We start from the raw sequence: 25,608 nt of genomic DNA on the forward strand, positions 1-25,608 counted from the left end.
GGGAAGGCATCGAGCAGGTGGGGAGTGGGGATGACATCTGAGCTGAGACTTGGTGACTTTTGAACGCAGGCTGAGGGACAAAAAGGAGCCGGCACAGGACACCTGGCGGGAGAGTGGCTCTTGAGAAAGGCATCTGAGAAGTGGCAGGGCCAGTTCAGCCGTGGCAAGGAACTGAGATTGTCTTCCAGGCCAGTGGGGAGCCGCAGGGGCTTCTATGCCAGGGAACAGCATGCTCTGAGTTACCTTTTTAGAAGATCGAGTGGGTCCCCATAGGCAAGAGGCGGGTGGAGGCAGGGACAGCTGTGGACCCCACCCAGCTCTGGCTCATCAGAGACACGCAGAAGAGCAATATAAGCAAGCCGGCGGGCACCAAAATGACCCCACCCTGTTAGTATTTGGGGTATGTGCACACGGATGTAACATCAACCAAATGCCAAACTTCATTCTCCAATTTTCCTTGCTCAGTTGTGAATCGTACAGAACTGTGTTAAGAAAAAAGTAAAACTCTCCTGTAGCCCTAGTACCATTAACATCTAGTCTATTTCCTTCCTCCCGTTTTTATACACATGTGTAGATTATTTTAATAAATTTCCTTTATTTTGGAATTTTTCCCCAACAGTTCTAACGTTATAATTTATTTGTTAAAAAACTTTAACTTCTCTAAAAATGTCCCTATCACGGGGTCAAGAAGCCAGCAGGAGGCACCAGGAACTCTTGGGTTGCCTTTAATGCACCAAGTTCAGCTGTCTGGTGGGCTGGGCTTCCGGGGGTGGGGTTGCCCCATCCTTGATCTCCAGGCTGCTGGGCACCCCGATGTGTACACAAGGCTTGGGGTGAGCAGACAGGGCTGATAAGCAAGGCCGCGCACTTATCAGCCCCAGCAGGAGGCCCAGGAGGTATCTGGAGGGCCAGGTGCCCACCCCACACCATGCCCTGTGCAGACACCCAGCCCCAGGGCACGCTGGACACCTGCCCCTGTTACTCTCGCTGTATCTGGATGGTCCCCAAACCCAGGGGGCGTCTGGTTCAGCGTTTACATCTCTGGGGACAAGCACAAGTGTGACTCAGCAGTCAGGGCAGGGACATGCTGGGGGGGCGGGGTGACGAAGGAGAGGAGAACGGGGCGGGGATGGGGAGGCCAGAGCCCGGCCCTCTGCAAAGGGCAGCATGTGCCCTCCTGATTCAGGATTCTTGTGTACAAATCCTGGCTCAGCCACACCAGCTCTCTAGCCTCGGGCAAGCAGCTGAATCTCCCCAGCCTTGGTTTTCCCATCTGTGAGCTGGGCACAGTCAACCTCCCACGGGTTGCTGGGAGGGTTCAGAGAAAGAATAGACGTAAAGCCATAGGAAGTAGTTAATGAATGGCAGTTTTCATGAGTTCTGGGACTCTGAGGACAGCCTTAGCTCCAGAGCTGAGGGTAACACAAGGTGAGAGCTGCCTCATTTGACTGGAAACATGGGGTCCTTCATCCACAGGCAGGACTCTGAGAGGCAGCCGGCGGCTTTCACAGGAATTAGGGTGGTTTTCTCACCTCCACCCTCCACTGCTTGCTCAGCTTTCCCACCGGCATGGGGGCTGGGGGCTCCGGGAGCTGGGTGCCTACCCCACAGGGGGCTATCACTGAGCACTTTGCCTAAGTCACCCCCTTTCATCCCAGTGGTGGCCCAGGGAGGGCGACCGTGGGGATTACCCCACGTGCAGGTGATGTAACCACGACCCAGTTATTGCCCAGAGCCAGAGCCAGAGGTGCCCAAGCATCTGGCCCTTGGCAACTGCACCATGTTGGCCCGATGGGGTCTGCTTGCCTGGAGGCGGCGTGCAGGGCCGAGGGGAGGGGTGGGAGCCCGGGCCAAGATGTTCCACCTCAAGCTCCCGGAGGACACAGAGCCAACAACACAGGCTTTGGAGTCAGACAGACAAACCCAAGCCTGGACCAGCTACGTTCAACCACGTAGCCCCTCTGAGCCCCAGTCTTCCCCTCTGTAAAATGGGACTATTAGCCCACTCCCTGTGGGAGGGCTCTGACCAGGAGGAAAAGAGCCAGTACACCGGAAAACATCAAGCAGTTCCCCCCTGGCAGCAGCAGACCCAGCACCCCACTCGAGGACCCTAAATGTGAAAGCACCTCGGGCTGCAAGTCCTGCGCAAGGGTGAGATGCCCCGTGATGACTGTTCACCAGACCTGAACACACCATGAGGGAGAAGCTTCAGCTGCCATCTCAGAACTGCCCCTGGGGAGCCAGGTGACCCCAGGCAAATTCTGTGAGCACTCTGAGCCCCGATTTCTGCATGTGGGAAATGGGCATAATGATGATAGACCCAGCTCACCTCGCTGGTGTGAAGGTCGAAAGAGAGACTGAGTCAGTACCAATCTCCACAAAGCCCCTGTGAACGAGACATCAGTATCCTGCACTCACAGCTAACTGCTGCGAGAGCCTGAGACAGAAACTGCACGATGGACGTTCCCACCTTCTTCCTTAGTAACCAAAGGCTCTCTATACTCCAGCAATATACTCAGCTAAACCCCTGCATTACCCACCCAGCCCTCAACAGTTAGGTGTGGCCACGTGACTAAGTTCTGGCCAGTGAAATGGAAGAGGAATGTGCAATTTCTGAGAAGCCTCCTTGGAAACTCCCAGCTGGAGGTATTCCTTTCACTTTCCTCCTTCTTCCTTCTGCTGCCTGGAACTCAGATGTGATGGCTGGAGTTCCGGCAGCCATCTTGTTCTATGAGATGGTCTTGAGAAAGTAAACCATGCACTAAAATAGTGCCATGGGAAGTCAGAAGGAGCCTGATTCTGATAACTGGAGCTCTCATTTAAACACTGGACCTTCTGCTTCAGATTTCTTTTACATGAGAAAAAAAAACTTGTAACTTGCTAAAAACCACTGTTATTTTGGGTTTTTTATTGTATGTCACTCAGCCTAATTTTTTAAGTAATGCAGCCCCTTTGAGACTGTATATATCCAGAGTCTTGATTGCAAGGAACAGAAAAAATAAATAAATAAATCGGCTTAAGTGAAAAAGGAAATTTATTAGCTCTTGTAATGGAAAAGTCCAGTGTCTAACTCAGGCATAGCTGGATCAAGGGGCCCCAAAGATGTCACTAAGACCCTATCTACACTCCTCAGCTCTACTTTCCCTAGTTCTGGCTTCCTTCTCAGACAGTCTCTCCATGAGCACAAATAGTCCCACCTCTCAACCCCACCCCTTCACCACCACCCCCACACCCTACCCCCACCCCGGCAGCTCCAGGCTTATCTGCTCCCAGATTGGCTTCCCCAGCAGAAAGACAGCTTCCTTCCCCCAGGAGTGCCAGCAGAAATCCAGGACTGACTCACTGACCCAGACTGGGTCATAGGCCTATCCCTGAACCAATCACTGGGGCCACTCTCACTACACTGTCTGCTGGGGACGCAGCAGACAAGGGACAGAGCCCCGGCCTCGGAGGACAGGCATGGCCCCATTCCCAGCGAGGCTCAGGGAGGTGGAGGCCTGGCCGAGCTCACCCTGCTGGCCTGGGGTGGGGGGGACCAGGGCCGCGGGTCAGGCCCACGCCCTTCAGCTCCACGGCAGAGCACCTCCCACCGCCGCTCCTCGGGGGCCTGGGCAGTGGTGGCTCCACTCCTGTGTCTCAGTTTCCCCATCTGTGCAAGGGGGCCACTCTGAGCGTTCACCTCGTGGGTAACCGACCACCCGTGAAAAGCGCTTACACAGCACCTGAGCCGAGTCCGCACCGCGGACGTTGTGAGCAGTGTTCACCATCATCATTTATAATCATCGTCACTGCATCCCCAGCGGGCACAGACCACGGCCCTGCCGCCCTCAGCTCGCCCCTGCTCTGCACTCAGTGCCCTGACTCTGCAAGCCTTGTCTCTCCTGGGTTTGCCACCGTCCAGAGCCCTCAATCCCGGGCTCCAGGAGGATGTTTTTGAGTCCTCGAGGTCTGTCCCAGAGACTGCCACTGGCCGATAGTGACAGGAAACGGGCTGTGGCCACAAGTGGCCCTCCCGATAACCCTGGCAGCACCTGTAAACCTCTCCATGGCCCCACGGCCCTTATCAGCTGCAGCAATGTCTCCTCTGAGCGGGGAGCCCCATGGTGACCTCCCTGACCCCTTGCCAGTGTTTGCAAACTAAGACCCAGCTGGAGGGAGACGGGCAGGTGGCAGGGGCAGGCAGGGAGGGGCATCAGCGGTTCCAGGTAGGAAAAGGGGACCCTGCCCGGAAGGATCCCACCTGACTTGACCCTGGGAACCCTGACCCTTCCCTGGGCAGAGGCTGGGGGCCTGGACTACAGAAAGGGGGAATTTGCAAATCTCAGAATCAAAGGGATTGGAAAAGGCCCGAGGAGATCCCACAGGGACGCTAGGACAGAGCAGAGAAGGTGGCTCCCGGTCACCCCCAGCCACCTCCCGAATCAGGGTGACCCATCTCACTTCAAAGCCAAGGGCTGACCATGTGGAGCTGTCACTGGACTCTGGGGTCAGACCCAGCTGCCCAGCTCCGTGCAGGTGCTGTGCTCCCCATGCATCCCCTCCGCCCCATTCCCTGCAGCAGCTCTGACCTCTGCCCGCCCCCCCTTCCCTGGCCCCAGCCTCAGATCTGCCCAGCACACTCCAGCTGGGATGGATGGTCCCAAAACTCCCGCTGGTGTCCTCCGCCAGAATCAAGTTCTGAGTGCTGGCAGGCCTCAGTTTCCCTGCTGTGCCTGGCACAACACTAGGTGTGGGGGACACAAGGCCGACAGCCCCTGCCCCCCTGGCATCAGTGTTCTAAAGGGGGTGGGACAGAGACAGGTGAGGACGCAGATGAAGGGAGACACAGTTCAGCTGCCTGGACCGAGACTGGGGTCGGAGGAGACCGCTGGGACAAAGACACTTCCGTGTTGAGAGCTGAAGGAGGCCGGCAGGTAAAAGCTGGAGGATTCAACAGCAGGTGCAAAGGTCCTGTGGTGGGTGAGCTGTGCCCAGTGTGGGCAGGGGCCTCACAGACCACAGTGACAGCTTTGGCTTTTTCCTCAAGGATGATGGGGAGCCACAGAGGGGAGCTGGAGGAGCCGTGACCCTCTAGCTGCACATTGAACAGGACCCTCTAACTGCATGTGGAGTGTGGACGGAAGAAGGATGGGGCGGAAGCCGTGAAGGGGCCACTGCAAGGGTCCAGGGGAGACGGGGGCGGTCCTGGACTGGGGCTGGAAGCAGGGGAGGGGGCGAGGAGGGGAAGAGGGGGGCAGACGTGAGACAGGCTCAGCAGGAGTCGGCTGTGAGGTCGAGGGAGGGGTTCAGAGTGGCCGGAGGGAGCCTGGCTCGCCCGCCGTGCGCGGTAGGTGAACGTGGGAGGAGGGACAGATGCACGTGTTGTGTTGTGAGGCCGAGCTCTGCTCTGCAGGGCTGGGGCGGTGGTCGCGGGGAGGACAAGCCTGGTGTCCCGAGAGTGACCGTCCCAAAGGAGGCCAAGCCGCGACCTCCGAGCTCTGCCCTGACTGGCCTCCCCACCGGGAGCACCCACTCCACTCCCCCAGATCACCAGGGGCCCCTCCATCCTGCACGGCCCAGCTGCCCCCCGATGGCCCCTCGCCCCTGTGCAGTCCTCCCCTCGCCCATGGCATCGACCACACTGTGCTGAGCTGGCCAGGCCGTGTCTGTGCACTGCTACCCCCGCTCCCCAGACTGCGCTCACGGCACATCCGTCCACCGGGTCTCTGCTGCCGGCCCAGCCCCACCACCTCCGAAGCTCACCTCCCACTGACTTTCGCCTCACTGTGCCTCCCCAGCCACACTGGCCTCCTTGTCCAGGGCCTTTGCACCTGCTGTTCCTCCTGCCTAGAACCCGCTCCTTCTCCATCACCCCCAGTGAAATTGTCCCATCTGCGTTTGCTTCATCTCCCCCACTAGTTTGCATGCTTGCTGTGTGCCCCCAGTAGATTATAAAACCCAGTGGGCAGGACTGTGTGTTTTATGACTACCCCCAGTGCTTTGCATGTGACCCGGCACACGCCATTTCTCAGAATGAATGAATGAGGGAGAAAGTGAGGCAATGAGTGAATGAACCTCCTTTCCAGCCTTCACACCCTGTCCAGGAGGCCCCCGGGATTCCCCCAGTGCTGAGTCGGGGCTCCAGCCGGACGGTGGGAGAGGCTGGGACCATCCCGGGATGGAGCCCCTCTCCCCCACACCCAGACGTCCCTTCCTGACTTGCGCCGCGCCCGGCTGCCAGCTCCCTGAGGGCAGGGGCCTGGGCACCTGCTCCTACGCCTTCTCAGCAGCTCCTGCCCGGGGCCTGCCAGCAGTGCCCTGCCTTCAAGGAGCCGCCCCTGTTCCACCAGGCTCTGCCCCCAGGGCCCTGCTCTGAGCACATCAGAGACTGAGCCCGGTGGCTATGGGGCTCAGAGGCGCCCACTCCGAGGGAAAAACTACAGACCCACTTTTTCTTTAAAGAAAACAAGTTTTATTTTTATAATCAGAACATTCTAATAAAAATATTATTAGAATCTTAGCTACTTTGCTTTCTGGGCCTTGACTCTGCCCTGGCGTGCAGGGAAGCGCCTGCCCGTGTGCAGCAGCCCCGAGGCCTCCCACTTCCCTGAGGTAGGTCTGCAGGAGCAGCCCGCACGCCCCACCCCCTCGGGCCTGTCCCCCTCATCTCACTCTCCCCTCCCCCTCCAGGAGCCCCATCGAGGGCTGTGGGAACTGTCACCTCCCCCGTCCCCGAGCCCCCAAGGCAAGCAGATGTGTCTCAGCTCAATCTCGCAGCTGCTTGGGCTGGTACGTACACAGCAGGCGACACCGCGGGGGGGAAGCGGGGGGCACTCTGAGCCCCCACCCTGCCGGCCAGGACGCTGCGGTCCAGCCCCTCAGCCCGCAACCCCGTCACGGCCGTAGGGAGGGGGACAAGCTTAAGACAACTTACTGTCTGGAGACGCCCACCCTCTGAGGGGCTCGGGCACCCGGGCCAGCAGACACCTTATCACAGAAATACTGTCACTGGCTCCTCGGCTGTAGAGCCATCGACAAAAGCGAGTCTTTCAAAGTCAAAAACAGGTTTTGGATTCTTGGTGGTGGGAGTCTCTGCTGAAAAAATAGACTGAAACTCTGAAATCACCTTAGTAGCAAAACAATGACGATAAGAAAAAAAAGTCGCAGTGCTTCGACGTAAAGGACCACGGCCAGCTGCCCCGTCGCTGGTCACCGGTGGCCCTGCCGCACCTGGGCGTTCGGGGACCGGGGGGAGGGGGAGTGCCCGGGGGCCAGCATTTAGAAAACGGGAATTCAGGGGGCCGGTGATCCCCCCGTGCACGGTTCACAGCTGTGCAGACGGAGCGACAGCAGGGAACACGCTTCGCGATCCTGGGCTGCCCTGGAGTGAGGCCTCTCGGAGCGGGGCCACCGGGGCCTGTGGAGGGCCCAAAGGCCCCACAGGATGCTGGGCTCCAGGGGTGCGGGAGGACGGGGACAGTGCGTGTGCGACATTCAGGCTGATCTTCAAATGGCTCTTGGTCACTCTTCTCTCAAAGTCCTCCCTCGAGGCGCGACGGTCCTGGGTGTAAAGAGAAGTGGTCTCTGGGCCGCCCGGGGTGCAGGCGGGGTCCCGCAGGGTCTCCCGAGGCACAGGTGCGGTGTGCACCCCTGGGCTCGGCTGGCACCCGCCCAGCACGTGGTGATGGGGCCGCAGTTGCAGGGGCAGAAACGGCCCTCACTGCATCCTGTCGGGCTGCAGCTGCTGAGGCTGGTACTGCACGAAGGCAGTGCCCGCGGGGGCCGCGGCCGAGAGGGCCTGGGGCACGGCGGCCGGGTAGCCGTAGCTCACAAAGCTGGCGGCTGTGGCGGGCGAAGCGGCATACGGGTACTGGTCGTAGGTGGCCGGTGGGTACTGGGCGTAGGCCGGGCTGGCCGGTGTGTACTCAATGTAGGGCGAGGACAGTGACGGGACTGGGGCCGCCGGGATCACCACGCTGGGCTGGACGATGGCTTGTGGGTAGATGTAGTGGGGGGTCAGCCTGTGGGGCCAAGCAGAGAGGGTCAGGGTCAGGGTCGGGCGACAGAGAGGGGAAACACAGCTGGTTCAGGTGGAGTGGAGGTGCCGGAAGAGCCGGGTGATGCCGTGTCCCCCCTCTGGCATCTCTACTTCCTCATCTGTAAAATGGGTGCAATTACAACAATAATGGTGCTCCTACCACAGGGCCTTTGCACTGGCCATGCCCACAACCTGCACAGCACTTTCCCCAGCGACCCACAGGGCTCCCACCTCCCTTCTTCAAGTCTGCACTCAACTATCTCCTCGGTGAACCCCTCCAGGCAGCCTCCCCCATCCCACCCTACACCCCAAACACCACCCATCCCCCACAGGAGCAACACGACACGATTTGGGGGCAGGGGTGGGGAGTTTAAAAATGATGAACAGGGCTTCCCTGGTGGCGCAGTGGTTGAGAGTCCGCCTGCCGATGCAGGGGACACGGGTTCGTGCCCTGGTCTGGGAACACCCCACATGCCGCGGAGCGGCTGGGCCCGTGAGCCATGGCTGCGGAGCCTGCACGTCCGGAGCCTGTGCTCCGCAACGGGAGAGGCCGCAACAGTGAGAGGCCCGCATACCGCAAAAAAAAGAAAGAAAAAAAAAAGATGAACAATGTCAGCATCAAATCCAGCGCAAGCCCTTCTGAGCACAGGTCCCTGTGTGATCACCCAGGTCACATGTCCATGAAGCCAGTCCTGTCCCCCCACTTCCCTGGGTTCATCTTCCCAGCACCTGCCACCCCACCAGCGACACCCTGCACGATTTACTTGGTTCCCACATCTGTCTGCCCTGACTACAACGTCAGCCACCCATGAACTGACAACATAGACCCTGGCCCAGGCAGGGGCTCACTTGCTGAGTGAACGATGTAGTACAAGTGTGGCCGCAATGACGGTGCTACGAGCACAGACGACGGCCAGAGCCTCAGGGACAAGGCCCGCAGGTCGGTGGCCATGCCTCACATGCAGTAACTCACACGCTGAAACTTCCCCCAGGTCGGCCTTCAGGTAACCGTCTCATTTTACAACAGAAAAACTGGTCTTGGAGGTGCCTCGCCCAAGGCCCCCCGGGCATCAGCCTGGGAGCTGAGAGCTGCACCCCGCACTCGTCCCTCCCTGCAGGCTGCCCACCGCGGGCTCCGTGCGTGCAGCCCTCCACCATAGGGGCGACCCCACACGCCGCAGACGGAGAAACCGAGGCTCGGGAAGGCAGTACCAGCAGGTGCCCGCTCTGGCAGCCAGCGCCGGGCCCCACGGCAGCGGTGGGCACACAGCGGCCTCGGCGGGGCCGACGCCGTGGCCTCCAGCATCGGCCCCTCCTCCTCCTCTCAGGCCCGCACAAGTCACACAGGATGGGGCTGACATGGTTACACACCTGGGGGCCGCCCCAGCTTCCCTCCACGCCTGTGAGACAGGCCCCGGACCCCTGACCTGCCCCCCTTCCATTCCGAAGAGAAGCTGCTTTGAAAGAAAAAGGGAAACGTTCCCTCCCGGCGCTCCCGCAGGCCTGGCCGGGGCAGAAACTGGGGCAGCTCTGGGAGAGCAAGTGGACAGGAAGCCGGGCCCTGGAGGCTGGGCTCCCTGCCCCCGCCAGGCCCCTCAGCGTCCAGCAGCCCTCCCTCCCGAACAAGCACAGGGGCTCAGTGGGGCCCGGCGGCACCCCTGGGAACAGCGAAAAAGCAGAGAAACCCGAGTGTCGTCCACGGGGACGGAGCAGCGTCCAGTGCCCCCAGACCGCCCCACGCGGCAGCAGGACGAGGTCCATGCTCAGCCCCAAGCCACTCCCCTCCACGCTGCCGGGAGAGAAAGCCAAGCCACAGAGCAGAGAGACTGTTTATGCAAAACTGTGATATTTATACTGAATGGTGATAATGCTCATGCTAAAACAAATCCGATGTGTATTTATATCCGCGCTAAGGGTGGGTGAGGTGCCATTGTACGAAACTGCCAATTTCACGGGTCCAAGAGTTGACCGAGGGCAACTTTATGTGGGGCAATGTTTTGAACGCAAAGAAAAGGCCTGGAAGGAGGCTGCGTAAGGGTCGCATGTGGGTCTGAGCATCTCTAAAAGGCAAATGGATTCACAGGCACAAAGGGGAATAAGAAGCACTCCTCGCAACAGCCGAAAAGGAAAAGCAAGCGTCCATCCAAGCATCCATCCAAGCTTCCATCCAAGCACCCGTCCAAGCATCTGTCCAAGCATCCGTCCAAGCATCCATCCACTGATGAATGGATTTCCAGATTGCAGTGGATCCACGCCAAGGAGTATTATTGCACCATAAAAAAGAATAACGCGCTGACACACGCCACTGTGTGGATGAACCTTGAGGACATGATGCTGAGTGAAAGAGGCCAGACACAAAAGGCCACGGACTGAATGATTCCGTTCACGTGAAATCTCCACAACAGCAAACCCAGAAATAAAGTGGTTACACTGCAGGGGCTTCGGAAAGCAGGGGAGGGAGTGAGTGCTATGGGTCTCCTTCCGGGCGCCGAGAAAGTTCTGAATCAGACAGTGGTGATGGCCGCACGACTCTGTGAATGTATTTCATGCCCTAGAACAGCAGATTGGAGATTACGTGTACCTTACCACAATAAACGCACAAATGTAAGGGGCAAACCCTGAGCGAGGGGTGAATGACCCAGCGAGGAAAGAGCTGGGGTGGCGATGGGCACCACGGCCCCATGGATCCAGCAGCAAACCCCTGGGGGCGAGAGCCTGGGCACACCTGGCCTGTCCCGGAGGGGTCCCAGCTCCCCCCGGCCAGGGAGTTCCTACACCGGGCCCCCTCCTTGCCCTCCTGGTGGCAGCACCTCTGTGGTCGCCAAGGCCACGCAGCGCTGCTTGTCTGGAAGCCAGGCAGCTTTGGCCAGGAACCCTGCGCCACGGCCCAGGCCGCGGCACCCACTCTCCCTCTCCGCCCTATTAGGAGTTTCTACTGCCCACCACCTCCTGCCTCCCTGGTGGGAACAAGAGCCCTGAACAGAGGGGGGGCCTGGGTTCGAATCCCGCCTTGGCCTCCCAAGCTGCAACCAGCCTTCTCACGTGTCCGCGGGCATGCTCTGGGCAAGGATGCAGCGGGGAGCAGACAGACGACCCAGCCCCTGGCCTCTCAGTGCTTGGATTCCAGAGGCACACAGACACACCAACCCGCGAACCAGAGCTGGGAGTGGTCGGGAGAGGCTTCTCGGAGGAGGGGGCGGCTGCTCAGAGCCCGAGTTCCTGGCCCATCCCCCCCCCCCGGACCTCACAGGAGCAGGGGGTGCCTCGCCCAGGGCCTGGCCACGGGAGGGGCTGGACACGCAGTGCTCACGAACAGCCGGCGGGCACAGACCTCTCCGAGAAAGACAAGGGGCCCCAGCCACCCAGATGCCTCTCTGAAAAGGAGCCAGTGGAGACACGATGGAGCGTGTCTTGGTGCGACGCCCACTGTGCCGTCCTGGGCATCATCGATGCCCCCACCACGTGAGCCCCACGCGGCTCCCGGAACCCTAGAACACTCCTTAGTGGGAAGCTCTGGAAGCTTTGAGCCCAGAACTTCTCCCAACACGGGCAGACGTACCACAGCCTCGACGGCATTTGCTAAAGATGTGGATCCTCGCAGACTGCCAAGGCAGATGGGGTCCGGGAATCTGCATCGGACAGGCCCCCGGGAATTCGGACACACACTGGCACTGCAGAACCACTACCTGGACCAGGCACACACCGTCCCCACGGCAGAAGCACCCGGGGCTCTGAAATGACAGGTTTCTGCCCACACCTGCCTCAAGGCTGCCAGCCAAGGCAGCTGTCACGTTTACCAGGTTTCTGACACTCAGTGTCGTCAGGACTAAGCTCTGCTCTGGCCACCACAGAGCTGCCCTGCTGGGGGACGCTCAGACACAGTGTGGGCGAATAAGCTTCAGCGTGAGAGGAAGGGGGACTCCCTTGTTTCCTGGCCTGCGGGGACACTGCGTGTCTGTATCTGTTCACCTGTTTCCCTCAAGCACCCTGTCCCCACTCCCCACTCTGTTGGTGAAAAGCTCAAGATGACTTATGAAGCATTTCACAGCCATAAAATAGGTGCTGCTCTTACCCTATTTCCCAGAGAGGGAAACCAAGGCTCAGAGAGGCCGAGGGACTGGCAGTCACACAGCCAGAGGGACAACGGCCGGTGTGGGTTCTGCCACTGGGTTAAGCACTGCTGAGTCAAGGGGAGAGGAAGCTGCGAAGCTCCCCGCCCCGCCCCCAGGAAGGGGACCGGGGCCCTCAGCTCTGCACTCAAGTTACAGAGCTTCTGTGAGTCTCAGTTTTCCCATCTGTAAAACGGGTCTGGCAGAGGCTGATGTCAGGGCTTGAGAACCGAGACCCTCCACCGGAACAGCATTTCTCAGCCACAGCAGCTCTGCCCCCAGGGGACACTCAGCTGTGTCTGGGACATTCCTGATTGTCACACTGGGGGTTGGGGGTGTGCCGGTGGCAGCCAGCGGGTGGAGGCTGGGGACGCTACCAACATCCCACAGCGCACAAGAGGGCCCCCCCCACCGACCACGAAGAATCCTCCAGCATCATGGCAAGGTCGAGACGCTGCTATAAACTGCAAAGAAAAAGGCAAATACCCTTGTCATGACCACGGACACCCATGCAGAGGGCTGGGAAGAGGCCAGGCAGGGACCAAGGGACTGAGCTGGTGCATACACACACACACCCACCACGGGAACCCACTGGACTCTTTGGTGAGAAGGAAACCCCAGCCAAACCACCGGCTGGCCCCGTCTGAGCACAGCCCCTGCGCCCCCTTCCCAGGCCTGCACACCACAACGGGGGAGGTCCCACGCGCCTGGCACCAGGGAACAGGGTGTGCGTCCAGAGGGTTCCTCAGCACCCCACCTACTCCCCAGAAAGGTCAGGGTGCCGCCGGCCTCCGCGTGCTTGCTCTGCAGGCTTCTGAAAAGGGCACAGGCCTGGCATGCTCTGTCCTCGGGGACTCCCCTGCCTACGTCCACCCCACCCCAGGTCCCCCAATTCCCCCCGTTCCCCCCGGTCCCCCAGCAACAAGCCTGCATCCACCCAGACCTGGCAGGCCTGCTGCACCGCCCCCTACCCTGCGGCCAGGGGTCGTCTTAAAAACAGTCCGGGAGACCAGGCCACTCGGGCACGTCCCCACAGGGGCCTCCCCTTCGCCCAGAGCCAAACCCTGACTGCTCCCCACCCCCAGGGCCTCCCTCAGCCTACCTCCCCAGCTTACCTCCAGCCCACTGTCCCCACTCCGGCCACCCAGAGCTCCTTTTTGTCCCCCAGACTGCACATGCTTCTCCGAGGACACAGCCTTTGCACCTGCTGCTCCCGCTGCTGGCAGGCTCCTTCCCACAGCTCAAACCTCACCTCCTCAGAGGCCTTCCCCGACCACGCCCCCCCGCCGGCCTTCCTTCCTTCCTACAACCCCAGACCACCCTGTCATCCACCTTCTGTGCCGCTGTCTTCCCCACGAGAACGCAAGCCCCACGAGGGCGGGAACCCGGCTGGACTGCTGGGTCCCAAGCGCCTAGCCAGCCCCTGCCGAATGCCAAGGGCCCTGCGGGCACCCGGTGGCAAAGGGGCCCCTCCGGGGCTGCTGCCACTTCCTGGGCCGGGAGTCACGGCCCTGGGCAGGCAGAGGAAGTAGCCCAGCCGGCACAGCCGGGGAGCCTGGGGAAGCAGAACCCGCAGCCTCAGTTCAACTCTGGCTCTTCACCTGCCAGCCTTGGCCTCGACCCGGGGGCTGGGACTGCCCCCTCTCCACACCCCAGAGACCCCCTCCTCAAGCCTGAGGGAGGGCAAGATCAGCCCCCACCCAGCCAGGACGGACCAAAGGCCCTCCCAGCCCAGCCCTATGGAGGGCAGCCCAGGGCCCGGGAGGGAAAAACAAACCAGCTAGCAGGACGGTCAGGTTTGGGGTCAGAACCTAAAAGTCAGTTGACCTGATGCCCAGGGCCTGGGCAAAGCAAACCCCCAAACCCCCAGATTGGGAAGAGGGCTGCAGCCGGCCAGGTTCAAAAGGCCAGACCATCCTGGGGGGGCACACGCTCAGGCTGAGCACCCCCTGCTGAAAGGGTGATGGCCGAGATCTCTGCCCGGACCCACGCACCCAGGGCGAGCGGCACACAGCCAGGAGACAGCCAGCTGCCTCGGCCGATGGAGACCAGGGCGGCGGGCGAGAACCGAGTCTGGGTCCTGGCTGTGCCTGTCCAAGTCCGTCGGCCCTCTCTGGCCGCGTTTCCCCACGTGTAAACTGAGGACTCTGTAAACTACAGAGTCCGACAGAGCCTCCCCTGGAGCCCTGAAGGCAGAGGTCTTGAGGTCTGAGCAGGAGCGTCCAGGGACGCCGGGGCAGGTGAGGGGACCGAGGCAGCCGGCGCCTGGGAGACAGACGGGCACGCCGCCCACACACTCAGAGCAAAACTCTCAGCGAAAAGGATCCGCTGCAGCCCCAAGCACTCATTTTGTGAATGCACAGCTACCCCCAAAAATAAAAATAAAAAAGGCAAATGAGCCCATTTCACTTTCTCTGCTCTCTGGAGGTTTGGCCTGATCAGTCAGAGAAGCTGGCAGCCGCTGGGGCACAACTCAGGATCCTCAGGCCAGGGAGGGGCCTCGCAGGGCTCTCCGGAGGGGGGACATGCAGGCTCCCTGGGGCCGTCAGACCACAAAGCAGGTAAAATGCGTCTCCCGCGGGGCAGTGCAGACCCTGGCCCGGCATCTCCACCGGAACCTGTCCAAACCCAGACGCCCGCTCTTCCCCCAAACGGCAGCCTCCCCTCACTGCCAAGGCCAACTGACCCGCCATTAGCTCAGGCCCAAAGTTCTGGAATCTTCTCGGACTTTCTTTCACACGTTCTTTAAATGTGCTCAGAATCCCACAGTTCCTGACTCCCAGGCAGCCACCACGGCCTCGCGTGTGGACTGGATCACTGCGAGGTCCCCTAGTGGCGCCCCAATCCCGGCCTCGGTGGTTCAGGCCTACCCAGCAGCTGAAGAGACGCTATAAGACGCAAGTGACCCGGCCCTCATGTGCTCAGGGCCCACAGCGCCCCCCCACCCCGGCACTCAGGCAAATCCAAATGCTCCCCTGGGCCACCGAGGCCCGACGTGAGCTGAGGCCACCCTGCTGGGCCTCCGACCCCACCAATCTCCCACCACTCACACCAGCCTCCCCTGCCCAGCTGCCCCTCTCCCCCCAGAGCGCCTGTCACCACCCGAGCCGCCACCGCTCTGCCAAAGGAAGCTCTGTAATCACGAGCAGGGCCAGGGCTCCCTCCGTCTCCACGAAGTCCCCAACCTGCCACAAACTGGCTGGATGACAGCACAGCTTCCTCCTTTCAGCCACGTGGGAGGGGTCAGGAGAATGATCCAGATGCACCCCGCCCCCCGTCAGCACGCTGCAGGGCATGCATCACGTCCACATGGCAGACGGGGAAACCGAGGCTCAGGGACAAGAACTCGTCGCGAGAACAAAGGGTCACACGGACGAGTCGTGGGGCTTCCAGGCTCCTCACACAGCCTCCTCCCGCTGCAGTGAGAAGGGGCGGCCCGGGACACTTGGGAGCCCCCCACCCGGGTCCCTGCTCGGGGACACACCCGTGAGGCCGAGTGAGACGCCCACGTCAGCCTGCGTGTGGTCAGGCCGCTCCCTTCGGCCGGAGGCTTCCTGACGAGGCCTCAGTACGGGGGCCCCTCCCGCCAGGGCCACTGGGGCCGGCGAAGAGCTCATCCTTGGACGGGAGCCCGAGAACCGCCCCTGAAGCCAGTGTCTGTTACAGCAGACGGGGACAAACAACAGGTGTGCGCGGGCCGCCCGCCAGGGAGGGCCACGCGCCGGCCCACTCCTCGCTCCAGCGAGGGCCAAACAGGAAGCGACGGGCTGGGGAGGGGCACGGCCACCCCAGACACCCTGAAAGTAAAAACAAGCCACGTGATGCCCCACGGGAGGGCACCAGCTTCCTCTCTGCCCCCTACCCTCCGGCTGTGATCTCACTTCCTGCCACACCTCCAAGGCGCGGGCACCTTGTTCAAGGCGCTGCGACTCCCCCCGGCTTTATTTACTTCGTATCATGAAATCACGAGAGACTCTCCGGAAAGCGCAAACACAGTAGAGAGAGGCCCCACGGGCCCTCCCGTGGTGTCCCCAGAGGTGACGTCTCATAACCCAACACGCTACCAAACCCAGGAGGCGCACACCGGCACATCGCTCTGAGCTCGGCTCCGGGCCTTGCTCGGATTCCACCAGTTCGGGGGTGTCCTCGGGTGTAAGTCCATGATTCTGTATCGCACGCACAATCACCCACCCACCGTTACAATCTCGACACAGGCCTGTCCCAGCCCACGAGGCCCTCCGCCGGCCAGCTGCCCTGTTCAGCTGTCCCCGTCACCGCCTCGGCCCTCACGTGCCCACGCGGATGTCTAATGGCCTGGCTTCCCCGCCAGAAAGCGAGATGGAGAACCAACCACATCTTTTTTATTCAAAGTATCCAGCAGGTGCTCAACAAATACCGGATGAAGGAAGGATTCTGGGAACAGCTCTCGGCCTTCTGCCCAGCCCACTGTGCTCCGTGACATCTTCCTGTCACTCTCTGGCCCCTCTCCCGCCCTGGGGACCCAGACACTCTGCTCAGACCCCCTGGGCAGGCACACACCCACGGCCTGGTCACAGCAAGGGCAGCGGGTCTCCATCTGGGCACCAGGGCCCTTCACAAAGAGGGTGTAGGGGCCCTGAAACTGTAGGCCGAACGGCGTGTGTACGTGCCAGGGAGAGGGTCCCATCCCCAGTCGGCCCTGGGACGTGGCACCGACACAGTCCCCACCCCGCAGACGGGGAGATGAGCCCGGAGAGAAGGGGCTGGGCCGGCCTCGAGCCCGGGGCCTCGCTCCAGCACGAGGCCTGCCTGACACCCAACAGCCCCGGAACCCTGTCCTGCCATCTGGGACCTAGGGACTGGCCCGAACCCGGCCCTGAGCGGGGCGGCTCGCGGTGGACGGCTGTGGAGCCCACAACAAGGCACCCTTAAGAAACTGGGGTGGGGAGATGAGCCCAGAGAAGCAGCTGGCCCTTCAAAACTAACCCGAGGAGAGGCTCCCAGTGCAGCCAGGCCTGGGACAAACCTCAGCTCCTACAAGCCTCGGGCTCAGGCCTGGACAGATAGCCCTGACACTGGGAGGCCCCTTCCAGGCCAGACCCAACACCCTGCCTGGACCTGTGCCTGCAGTCTGCTGACTGTCCCGAGCCATCAGCAAAGGACCAGTCGGCTGGGTGGTCTATGGCCGCCGTCGCCCCCCGGGATCAAGCCACCTGCCACCTGCCAAAGAAGCCTTCTCCAAACCCTAACCCTAACTCGAACCCTCGGCCCCACGTAGTTAACATGACGGAAGTGTCCCGGTCGCGTTAGGTCCTGAAAAATCCCGTTCTTGAAGAAAAGAAAAACTGCGGGCAGGGAATCCAAGCAAAAAGCAGAGAGGGTAAAAGTTCTTTGGCAAATCTTTCCATGCTGACATTTACGACCCAGCCAGATGAGGATTCCGCAGTGGCCTTGCCCAAAAGCGAGCTGTGGAATCTTTAGAGCTGTCCCAGGCACACGGTCGGGGCCGGAAAGTCGGGGAAAGTTCCGCCGGGCAGGAAAGGGTTAACGGGTTTGCAAACCCTGGGCTGCCCGGGCCTTGCTGCCAACCCAGAGCCAACACCACTGACCGCTGAGTCAGGCCCGGCCGGGCCCAGGCCCGTTGTTTGCAAAATCAAAAGGGACGCCGACGGCCCAACTCTCCAGCCAGGCGGGCGGGCGCTGGGAGGAGACAGCTGACCCCAAGAGCCCGGCCCGGCAGCCCTCCTGCCCCCTGGGGTCTCAGCAAGGCCTGGTGGGAGGCGGCACGGCTCTGAAAGGCTGCAGTCCACCAGCTGCTGGAAATGCAGAGCTGGACTCTCCCTCTGATCCTTGTCCCTGTTTGGGTCTCCACCCCCTTGGTAACCAACAAATAGGGCCAGAGGCTTCTTCACTGTCACAGGTGTTCAATGGCCAGCCAGCAGGTTCACTTACAAAACACTGTCGCCCGCAGTGGGGAGCACGTGGCAGTAAACTCGGGGACCGACGCCTGACCACCCTCCCGTGGGTGGTGCTCTGAGGGCCACCAGGGAAACCACCGGAGCACCCTTCCCACCCGCCCGCCCCACAGAGCAGCGGTCGAGAGCGTGGGTTCCAGAGCCAGCCCGCGTGGGTTCCGATCCGGTCACTTCAGCCACCCTGGACAGGTTGTTCGCCTTTTTAACCTTTCTTTGCCCCAGTCTCCCCACCTAAGAAGCAAGAGTAATATGGGTCCCAACCTTAGAGAGCTGCCGTGAGGGCAGGAGAGGATGCAGACAGGCCGGAGCCCCTGGCCCCACGTGCCAGCACGGCCCCAGGTGGTTATTACTCCCATTTTCCAAATGAGGAAAGTAGAGACTCAGGAAGAGAACACCTCTTGCCAAGATGGACCCACTGGTAAGTGACCAAGTCAGGATTTGAACCCAGGTCTGCAGGCTCCAGAGGCCAAGTGCTGACGGTCACCAAGTCCCAGGGGCAGCTGTCACAGATCAGAAGGGAGCCCAGGCTCGAGCGGGAAGCTATGGTCACATTTCAGGCAGGAAAGAGCCGCATGTGCTCGAGGCCCACGCCCGGATCTCCGTGCCAGCCCCTGGCCCAGCCCCTGCCCTGGGGAACAGAGCCAGGGCTGTGGAAAGTGAGGAACACCCTCCTCGTATGGCCTGAACCCAAACAGGAAGAACCTGGGTGACGGCAGGAAGACGGGGGTGTCCCCAAACACCTTCCAAGATGGCTGCAGACACAGGTGAAGCAGATCCCAGGGCGAGAAGGAAACCAGAACCCCCTGCTCCCTGCCGCCCTCCAGGCTTCCTCTCAGGAGGACAGACCGGGACCTGGGCTCACACACTTCCTCCAGTTCACGTGGGGGCCACTGTGCCGCCACAGAGGCTGCCTCTCAGGGTAAGCAGCCCCGAATCATGGTTGACCTGCCCAGTCCACCCAAGCCCAACTCCCAACCTGCTCCAGTGCCTGGTTCACGCTGCCCCAGTGAGCCAGGTGGCCCCTTAAACCGAGCCTCTGGGGCAGGTACACACACACACACACACACGTACACACTTGCAACTTTCAGCACAAAACGCAGGGCCTGGGATTCAGTCTCTGATAGCTTAAGAAGTTCTAACATTCTAAAAGGTGCTGCCTGTTCTGTAAGTGCCCCCCCAGAACAAACCCCCATCCCCATCAGCACGCTCCCTGCACTGGGGCACACAGCCGACATCAATCACAGGGCTGGGAAGTCAGCCGGCACGGCAGGCTCCTTTGTGCCCCTAGTTTCTGTTCTTTCCCAAGCAGCTGCTAGACCTTATTAGATGTTAAAAAAAAAAAAAAAAAAAAAAAAAGACGACGACGAAGGCCCTTTTTGGATGGAGACTGGGACACACTGCTCTAAAGCACATCCGACGAAAAGCCCACAGGCCGGGCCCACGCGGGCGGGGACATCTGGCCCTGATCCCGGCTCACCTGTTGCAGCTTCGCAAACACTGGACCAGTTGGCAGTGACCTGCTGCCGCCATCTGTCGGGCACTGGAGCAGGTCAGGGGGGCGCCCTCAAAGAGCCTGGCCCGGTTCCTAGTCGGCTAACCTTTCCAGCATACTTACCTAACCTGCATGGGGTCTATGCCAGGCCTCCACCCACAGGACTCAGAGGTGCTGTCACCATCCCACAGCACAGGGGAGGAACCTGAGGCACTGGTGTCTGCGTGAGCAGAGGTCACGCACCCAGCAAGGGGAAACCGGGATCTGAACCCAGGCCACAGGCTCCAGAGCCCATGCTCCCCGCCTCTCTGTGAGGTGGCCTTTTCCGGAGGGCAGAGAAATGCAACCTGCCTTCTCCCAGCTTGTCTCCCTCCCACTCCCAAAACACAATCACGCTTCTGAAAGGCTGGAGCAGAGGTCGGTTCTCAGACACAGAAAGGTGGCTGCAAACAGCGCAACCGACCACCGTGGGGTCGGCAGTCCCAGGGTAAGAAGCTCCCTCAGACCGATGGGCGCCTGCACTGAAAGACCCAGGAAGCTCGCAGCCCCCTGGCCTGGCTTCCAAGGCCTGTTTACCGCCCCCCATCCCAGCCAGCCCTGTCCACTCACCCGTAAGTCCGCTGGATCAAGGTGGGGTGCAGCTGCTGCATGCCGATGGCAAAGCCTAAAACGAGGGACCAGTTAGGGGCCCGGCCTGACACAGGAAAGAACCTCACAACCATCCACCTCTAGCCCGAAGCGTTCATCAGCTTCCTTTCCCCTCCCAGGCCACCTCCACATGAACCCCAAAACTCCCAGCCGAAGGAGGCCAAGGGGCCCGAGAAGCAGCAGCCTCGGGGAGTCTGTCCTCCCAACCTCCAGCCCCAGGGACCAACTTCCTCCCTCCGGTGAGGACAGCTGACAACTGGGTGACGCGCCCTCCTCCCTGTCCCACCGGCACACACAGCTAGAGGAAGGGGTTCAGCTTCCAAGCTGGGAGACGACTGCTCCGTGATGGCTCTCTGGGAGCACATGACAGCCGACTGCCACCCCTGGTGTGTGTGTGGGGGGGCGGGCGGGTGCCTTTTCCACCCGACAGATACCAACGCTGAATATAGAAACCAGAAGTGCCAGAGAAGGAAAACAGGGCTCTCACCCGTCTGGAGGCTCCGCGGCTTGGCACCCAGATAGGCCAGGTTCACGTTGGCCTTGCGGCCGTCAATGTTGGGGTTAGGGTCTTTGCAAGCCCTCTCAGCTGCCGCCCGGTCAGCCATGGTCACCTGGAGGAGCACAGACGCATCAGGGGCTTCCCTTGCCGGCGGGGGAGCAGAGAGAGGGCTCTAGAGCCCTGGCACGGGGCCCTCGTTTCCCCACGCCCCGGGTGCCCATTACCCAAGGCGCCCAGCCCAGTCCCCTTTGACCCCAGCCTGGGGCCCTCCCAAAGCTGCCCCTGGGCCCCGGCTCCTCCCCCCCCCCACCCCCACCCCCCCCCCCCCGAGTTCAAGTGCTAGGAAACGCTGCCCTCAAGGACGGAAACAACCACCAGGGGAAGACACGGCCACCCCGAAGGGAGGCAGGGGTCCCGGCCAGTGGGAACCACAAACCTCCTCATGGGAGTGGTTTGGGGACCCCCTAGTTAGAAAGGGAGTAAAAGAGGTGTCTTCAGGCCGATTTTTACTTAGGTTGTGTGAGGTGTCTGAGGGGGCTGCTGGAAAATAAAATGGGGGTTGCTTCAGCGCTCCTGAGCGCCCGGGGCTGAAGCCCGGCTTCTCGCTCGCTTGTTGCTCCAGGAAGTGTCGAGAAGCTCTCCACAAACTTCGGAGTCCTAATTGAACACAGCGGCTCTCCCTTTAAACCGGGCGTGGGGAGGGGGCAGGGAGACCGGGCCTGGGGGGCGGGGGCAGGACCGGCTGGAGCCCGAGAGGGGGCAGCAGGTGCCGAGCCGGCGGGAGGCGCCCGGGGCTGGCGTGCGCCCGCCGGCTGACTCAGCGGCCCGACCGCGATAAGTGCGGGGCGGGGAGCGCCCGGCCGCGGGGCTACTTACGAAGCCGTAGCCGCGGGACTTGCCCGTCTGGCGGTCGGTGATGACCACTGCCTCCTCGATGTCCCCGAAGCCCTCGAAGTACTTCCTGAGAGAGGCGTCGGTGGTGTGGTAGGGCAGGCCGCCCACGAATATCTTGGTGAACGTGGTGTCCTTCTGCGAGCCGTGCATGGCGCCGAGGGCGGCCGGGGGCCGCGGGAAGCCCGCGCTCGGGGCGCACGGCGCGGGCTGCAGCAGCATGGGGGGCGCCCCGCCGCCTACGGACCCGGGCCGCGTGGGGCTGCGCTCATTGGGGGCGGCGGGAAGCGAGCGGGGCAGCAGGGGCGCCGGCCCAGCCGCCGGGCCCGTCCACTCGCGGGTCGCTCCCGCTCTACGCGCAGCACTGCGCAGCGTCGCGTTCCTACCGGCGCTGCGGGAACTCTGCGCCCCGTCGCCCACCCTGGCTTTGTAGTCGGCCCCGCCCCCGTCCCGCCTAGTCCCCGCCCCGGGCATCCGGCCCCGCCCCCTCATCCCCGCCCGGGCGCGCGGGGGCCGCCGGGAAGCGTAGTCCGGCCCCGCCACGCCACGCCCCACGTGCCCCGGTGAAGCCCAGGGGCAGGGCGCGCAAGAGGGTAGGGGGCGCATCCGGGTGTTTTGGGGGGACCAATACGTGCTCACTGGGTTCCTGGCTCCTGCTCTCGAGGAGCGCACCGTCTAGCGAATCAGATGTAAACGATTCAGACCATGTTTAGTGAGTCTGAATCGTTTCCCCAGTGCAGCTTACGGTACAGGAACTTATATTAAAGGTGAAACAGCCTTTGTTTTTATATGTAAATGTAATTCGTTCGACGAATATTTATCAGGGCGTGGGGGATGCAGAAATGCACGCAACACACTCTACCCCGCAGAGCTTCTATGAACAAGACAAACAGGTAAATACACAATGTACTATCCATTAAGAAATGAATCAGGGTGCTGCCATCCAGGAGTGGCCAGAGTGGTCCCGGAGGCCCCTGTGAGAAGGTGACTGGGCAGGGGCAGTAGTTCTGGCCTCCTCAAAAGTCCATCCCTGTGCCAAGGATCCCTCCATCTCTATGGGCCATCCTTGGGGGAAAGCAAGCAGACGGTGGCCCTGTTCCCTCTGTTCCCTTCTCCAGCCCTAGAAACAGGCCCACTCCTGGATCTCTGTAGCAGGACCCGCTACAGAATTGTCAGGGCACCTTGTCCAAAGTTCTTAGGAATTTTATGTCTGACAAGAGCACTGAACCCGAGGCCCTGGCACCAGCACCCCCCCACCAGTGGGTCACATGGCCGTGCAGAGCCAGGCCCTGAGGATCTGAAACCCTCCACATGTCCAGGCACCAGCATTGTGATGTCCTGTGCAGTCGGGACTCTGCTGTGGACGAAAAATGTCACCTGCCATGTCAGTAAACATAGGATGTTGCGGCCATCAGCCACTGCAGCCACCCCCAACTGTGTACCCTGAGGGGATTCAGGGTGGAAAAAAACAGGATACTGGCCCTAGATGGTTAAAGGTGCACATCAAAGGAATGATTTCAATGAACCCAGAATCTTGCATCTTCGCATACATAGAAAAGCACTAAATTCATTAACTTGAGATGTCTGGTTTTTCTTTAATTAACAGTGATCTTTTGATGTTCCCACATTTCGGTTTTTGTTGCAGAAACTCCTCTATATCCTGGCTCCTCCCTGACCTCTTTGGAGCAGTCCCTGAGAGCTGCTTCAAGGGTTCGAGTCCTCAGAAAGTCCGCCAAATAAAACATAATTCTTAACTTTTAGGTTGTGCTTTTTTTTTTAAGTTACCACTGCTCTGAGTGGGGTCGCTCCTGGTGACCCCAGCTCCTGGCGGACTGAGGGGTACAGGGAGGCAGGTGAAGCGTTCCCTAGTCTTTCAGGTGTTTATCAGGCACCTTCTTCTGTCAGGCTGCGTTTGATTCCAGGCCCAGACCAGCTTTGCCTCAAGGCCCTGGACTCCCTGACCCCGCACGCCACCCGGCAACCATTGGTCTGGCCCTTCCTTCCCCCCCGCAAACCCCCGCCCCAGCCCCCTCACGCTGGGAATGGAACCCCGAGTCCTCCGGGGACACACTTTTCAGTCTCCCCTCATTCCTCCCTGGTCTTGTCGCTCCCTGTTTCCTCCAACTCCCCAGGGCCACTCCTGCCTCGGGGCTGGGCCTCATCGCTCGCCCTTTATTCTGATCTTCTCTTCCTTCAGTGTACTCAGCTCCCCAAGCCCTGGTTACCTATTCACGGGTTTAAGGTCTCTCTCCCCTGCGAGGTGGGCCCTTGGATGGTTTGCTCAAGCTGTGCGGCCCGGCAAGCAGAGGGCCCCCGGGGAATGTTTGTTGAGTGAATGCACAATGGAAGGAAGAAGCCGAGGAGAGCTCTCGACCAGACAAGGGACACTCAGCGCGCCCTTGGAAAACTTTGCGAAAGTGTGACCTCCACTTGTTGGGCCAGGGGAGGCGGCCACCGTGCGGCCGCTCGATCTTGGGCACACTGGGTCCCATCACCGGGCCTCAGTTTCCCCTTCCGTGACAGACAGGGCCTCTAGGGGCGGGGGCAGGCGGGGCGCGGGCGGCGAGGCTCCAGGCCTACAAGTCCCAGAGCCGCCCGGACCGGCCCCGCCCCGCCCACCCGCGCCCCTCCCGGCGGAGCGGCCGCGCGGTGAGGGGCGCCGGGGGGAGTGCGGCTGCGCGCCGGCCGGCGAGCGTCTGCGGAGCACGTGCTGGCGCTGCGTGGTCCGAAGGGTCTCGACCCGGGCGGCTGGCGCCCGGGACGGGGACACGGGGTCAGAAAAGGGAAACGCGCAGGACCCGGGCAGGGCGTTCTCCGCCCCGGGATGGGCAGGCGCGTTGCGTGCATCTCGCGCTCCCGCCCGGCCCGGAAGAGGGCAGGGGGCGTCAGTGTCTTAAAAGGCGGATGCGCCCGCTATGGTTTTTTCACGTGTTCATTCTCCGGCCCTTAAGTTTCTGCGTCACGAATCTCTCCGCCCGTCGGATGGCCCCACGTGCCCACGTGTCACCAACTTCTGCCTGAGAATCAGCTATTCACCCAACACATCCTTATTAATGATCCATTAGGTGCCAGGCCAGGGTTCTAGACCCCGGGAAGACTGCAAGTAGGAAACTAATGACGTACCCCACCCCCAATACACACACACACACACACACACACGCACGCACACACACACGAGCTTACATTCTAGGAGGAATAGAGAGAAAATGAGTGAATGAATATTATATTTACATTTAAATTTTTCCAGGCAGGTCCTGAGATGGGAGCAAAGAAAAGTGACAGGTGTTCTTTAGAGTCAGGTAAGGCCTCTGGGAATTGGTGAGAGCAAGTGGTGAGAGCCAGAGCCATTGGCGCATAGGGAACAGCACAGGTAACAGAATGCAAAAGCTTGGAGACAGGAGATCCAGCCACCATCACTAACGGAATGACTTTTGAGTGCCGGGCACTTTAATTAGTGGCTAATCCTCCCACACCACTAATAATAATAAAGGTCAGTTGTTTTAGTGCCTGTTTTGAGTCCAGCCCTGAACTGGGTGACTTATATATATTAGGTGATTTAACCTCAAAACACCTTTTTTTCTCAGGTAGCTACTATTAGCCCAGTTTTAAGAGGGAGGGAACTGAAGCTCAGAGTGACTTCCCCAAGGCCACCCAGAGCAGTAAATGGCCAATCCATGATCCCATTTTGTCCTCCCACAGCCTTTAGAGAAGGCCTTGTCTCCCTGCTTTGAGGGCTGGGCAGGTGAGACCTCAGAGAGGTCGAGTGAAGTGAGAACCAATTAGAAATCTGTTTGGCTTCCAGCCTTCTGCTCAAAGAAACAGTGGTAGCTGGTACCAGCCCCTTATTGTTATTTCTGCTCTGAACATGGTTGGGATGTTCGGAGCTGTGGCAGCTGACTTACGACCTTGAGGCAAAGTGCAAGAGACTCACAGACACCAGTCCTAATACCACTAAACCCAGGGGACATTTGGCAAATGTCTGGAGACATTTTTGGTGG

General features: G+C 60.7%; 1 protein-coding gene across 1 annotated transcript; it reads right to left on the reverse strand.

Moving 5' to 3' along the window:
• Positions 1-6,694: 6,694 nt before the first annotated feature.
• RBM38 (RNA binding motif protein 38) lies at positions 6,695-22,029 on the reverse strand. Its single transcript, XM_060077889.1, has 4 exons — positions 21,596-22,029; positions 20,708-20,831; positions 20,182-20,236; positions 6,695-8,000 (listed from the first exon to the last, which is right to left on the reverse strand). The coding sequence occupies exons 1-4, from the start codon at positions 21,830-21,832 to the stop codon at positions 7,697-7,699; spliced, it is 720 nt and encodes a 239-aa protein (XP_059933872.1). The 5' UTR covers positions 21,833-22,029; the 3' UTR covers positions 6,695-7,696.
• Between the last annotated feature and the right edge of the window lie 3,579 nt (positions 22,030-25,608).

This window comes from Mesoplodon densirostris, chromosome 16 (assembly GCF_025265405.1).
Source record: "Mesoplodon densirostris isolate mMesDen1 chromosome 16, mMesDen1 primary haplotype, whole genome shotgun sequence".
Taxonomy (NCBI): Eukaryota; Metazoa; Chordata; class Mammalia; order Artiodactyla; family Ziphiidae; genus Mesoplodon; species Mesoplodon densirostris.

Bases quoted from the DNA above. Each gene is read 5' to 3' on its own strand.
- RBM38 (XM_060077889.1), bottom strand. From the start codon at position 21,832: ATGCTGCTGCAGCCCGCGCCGTGCGCCCCGAGCGCGGGCTTCCCGCGG. The intron at 20,832-21,595 runs GTAAGTAGCCCC...GTGCTCCTCCAG, and splicing joins AGTCCCGCGGCTACGGCTTC to GTGACCATGGCTGACCGGGC. The intron at 20,237-20,707 runs GTGAGAGCCCTG...CCCTCGTTTTAG, and splicing joins GCCGCGGAGCCTCCAGACGG to GCTTTGCCATCGGCATGCAG.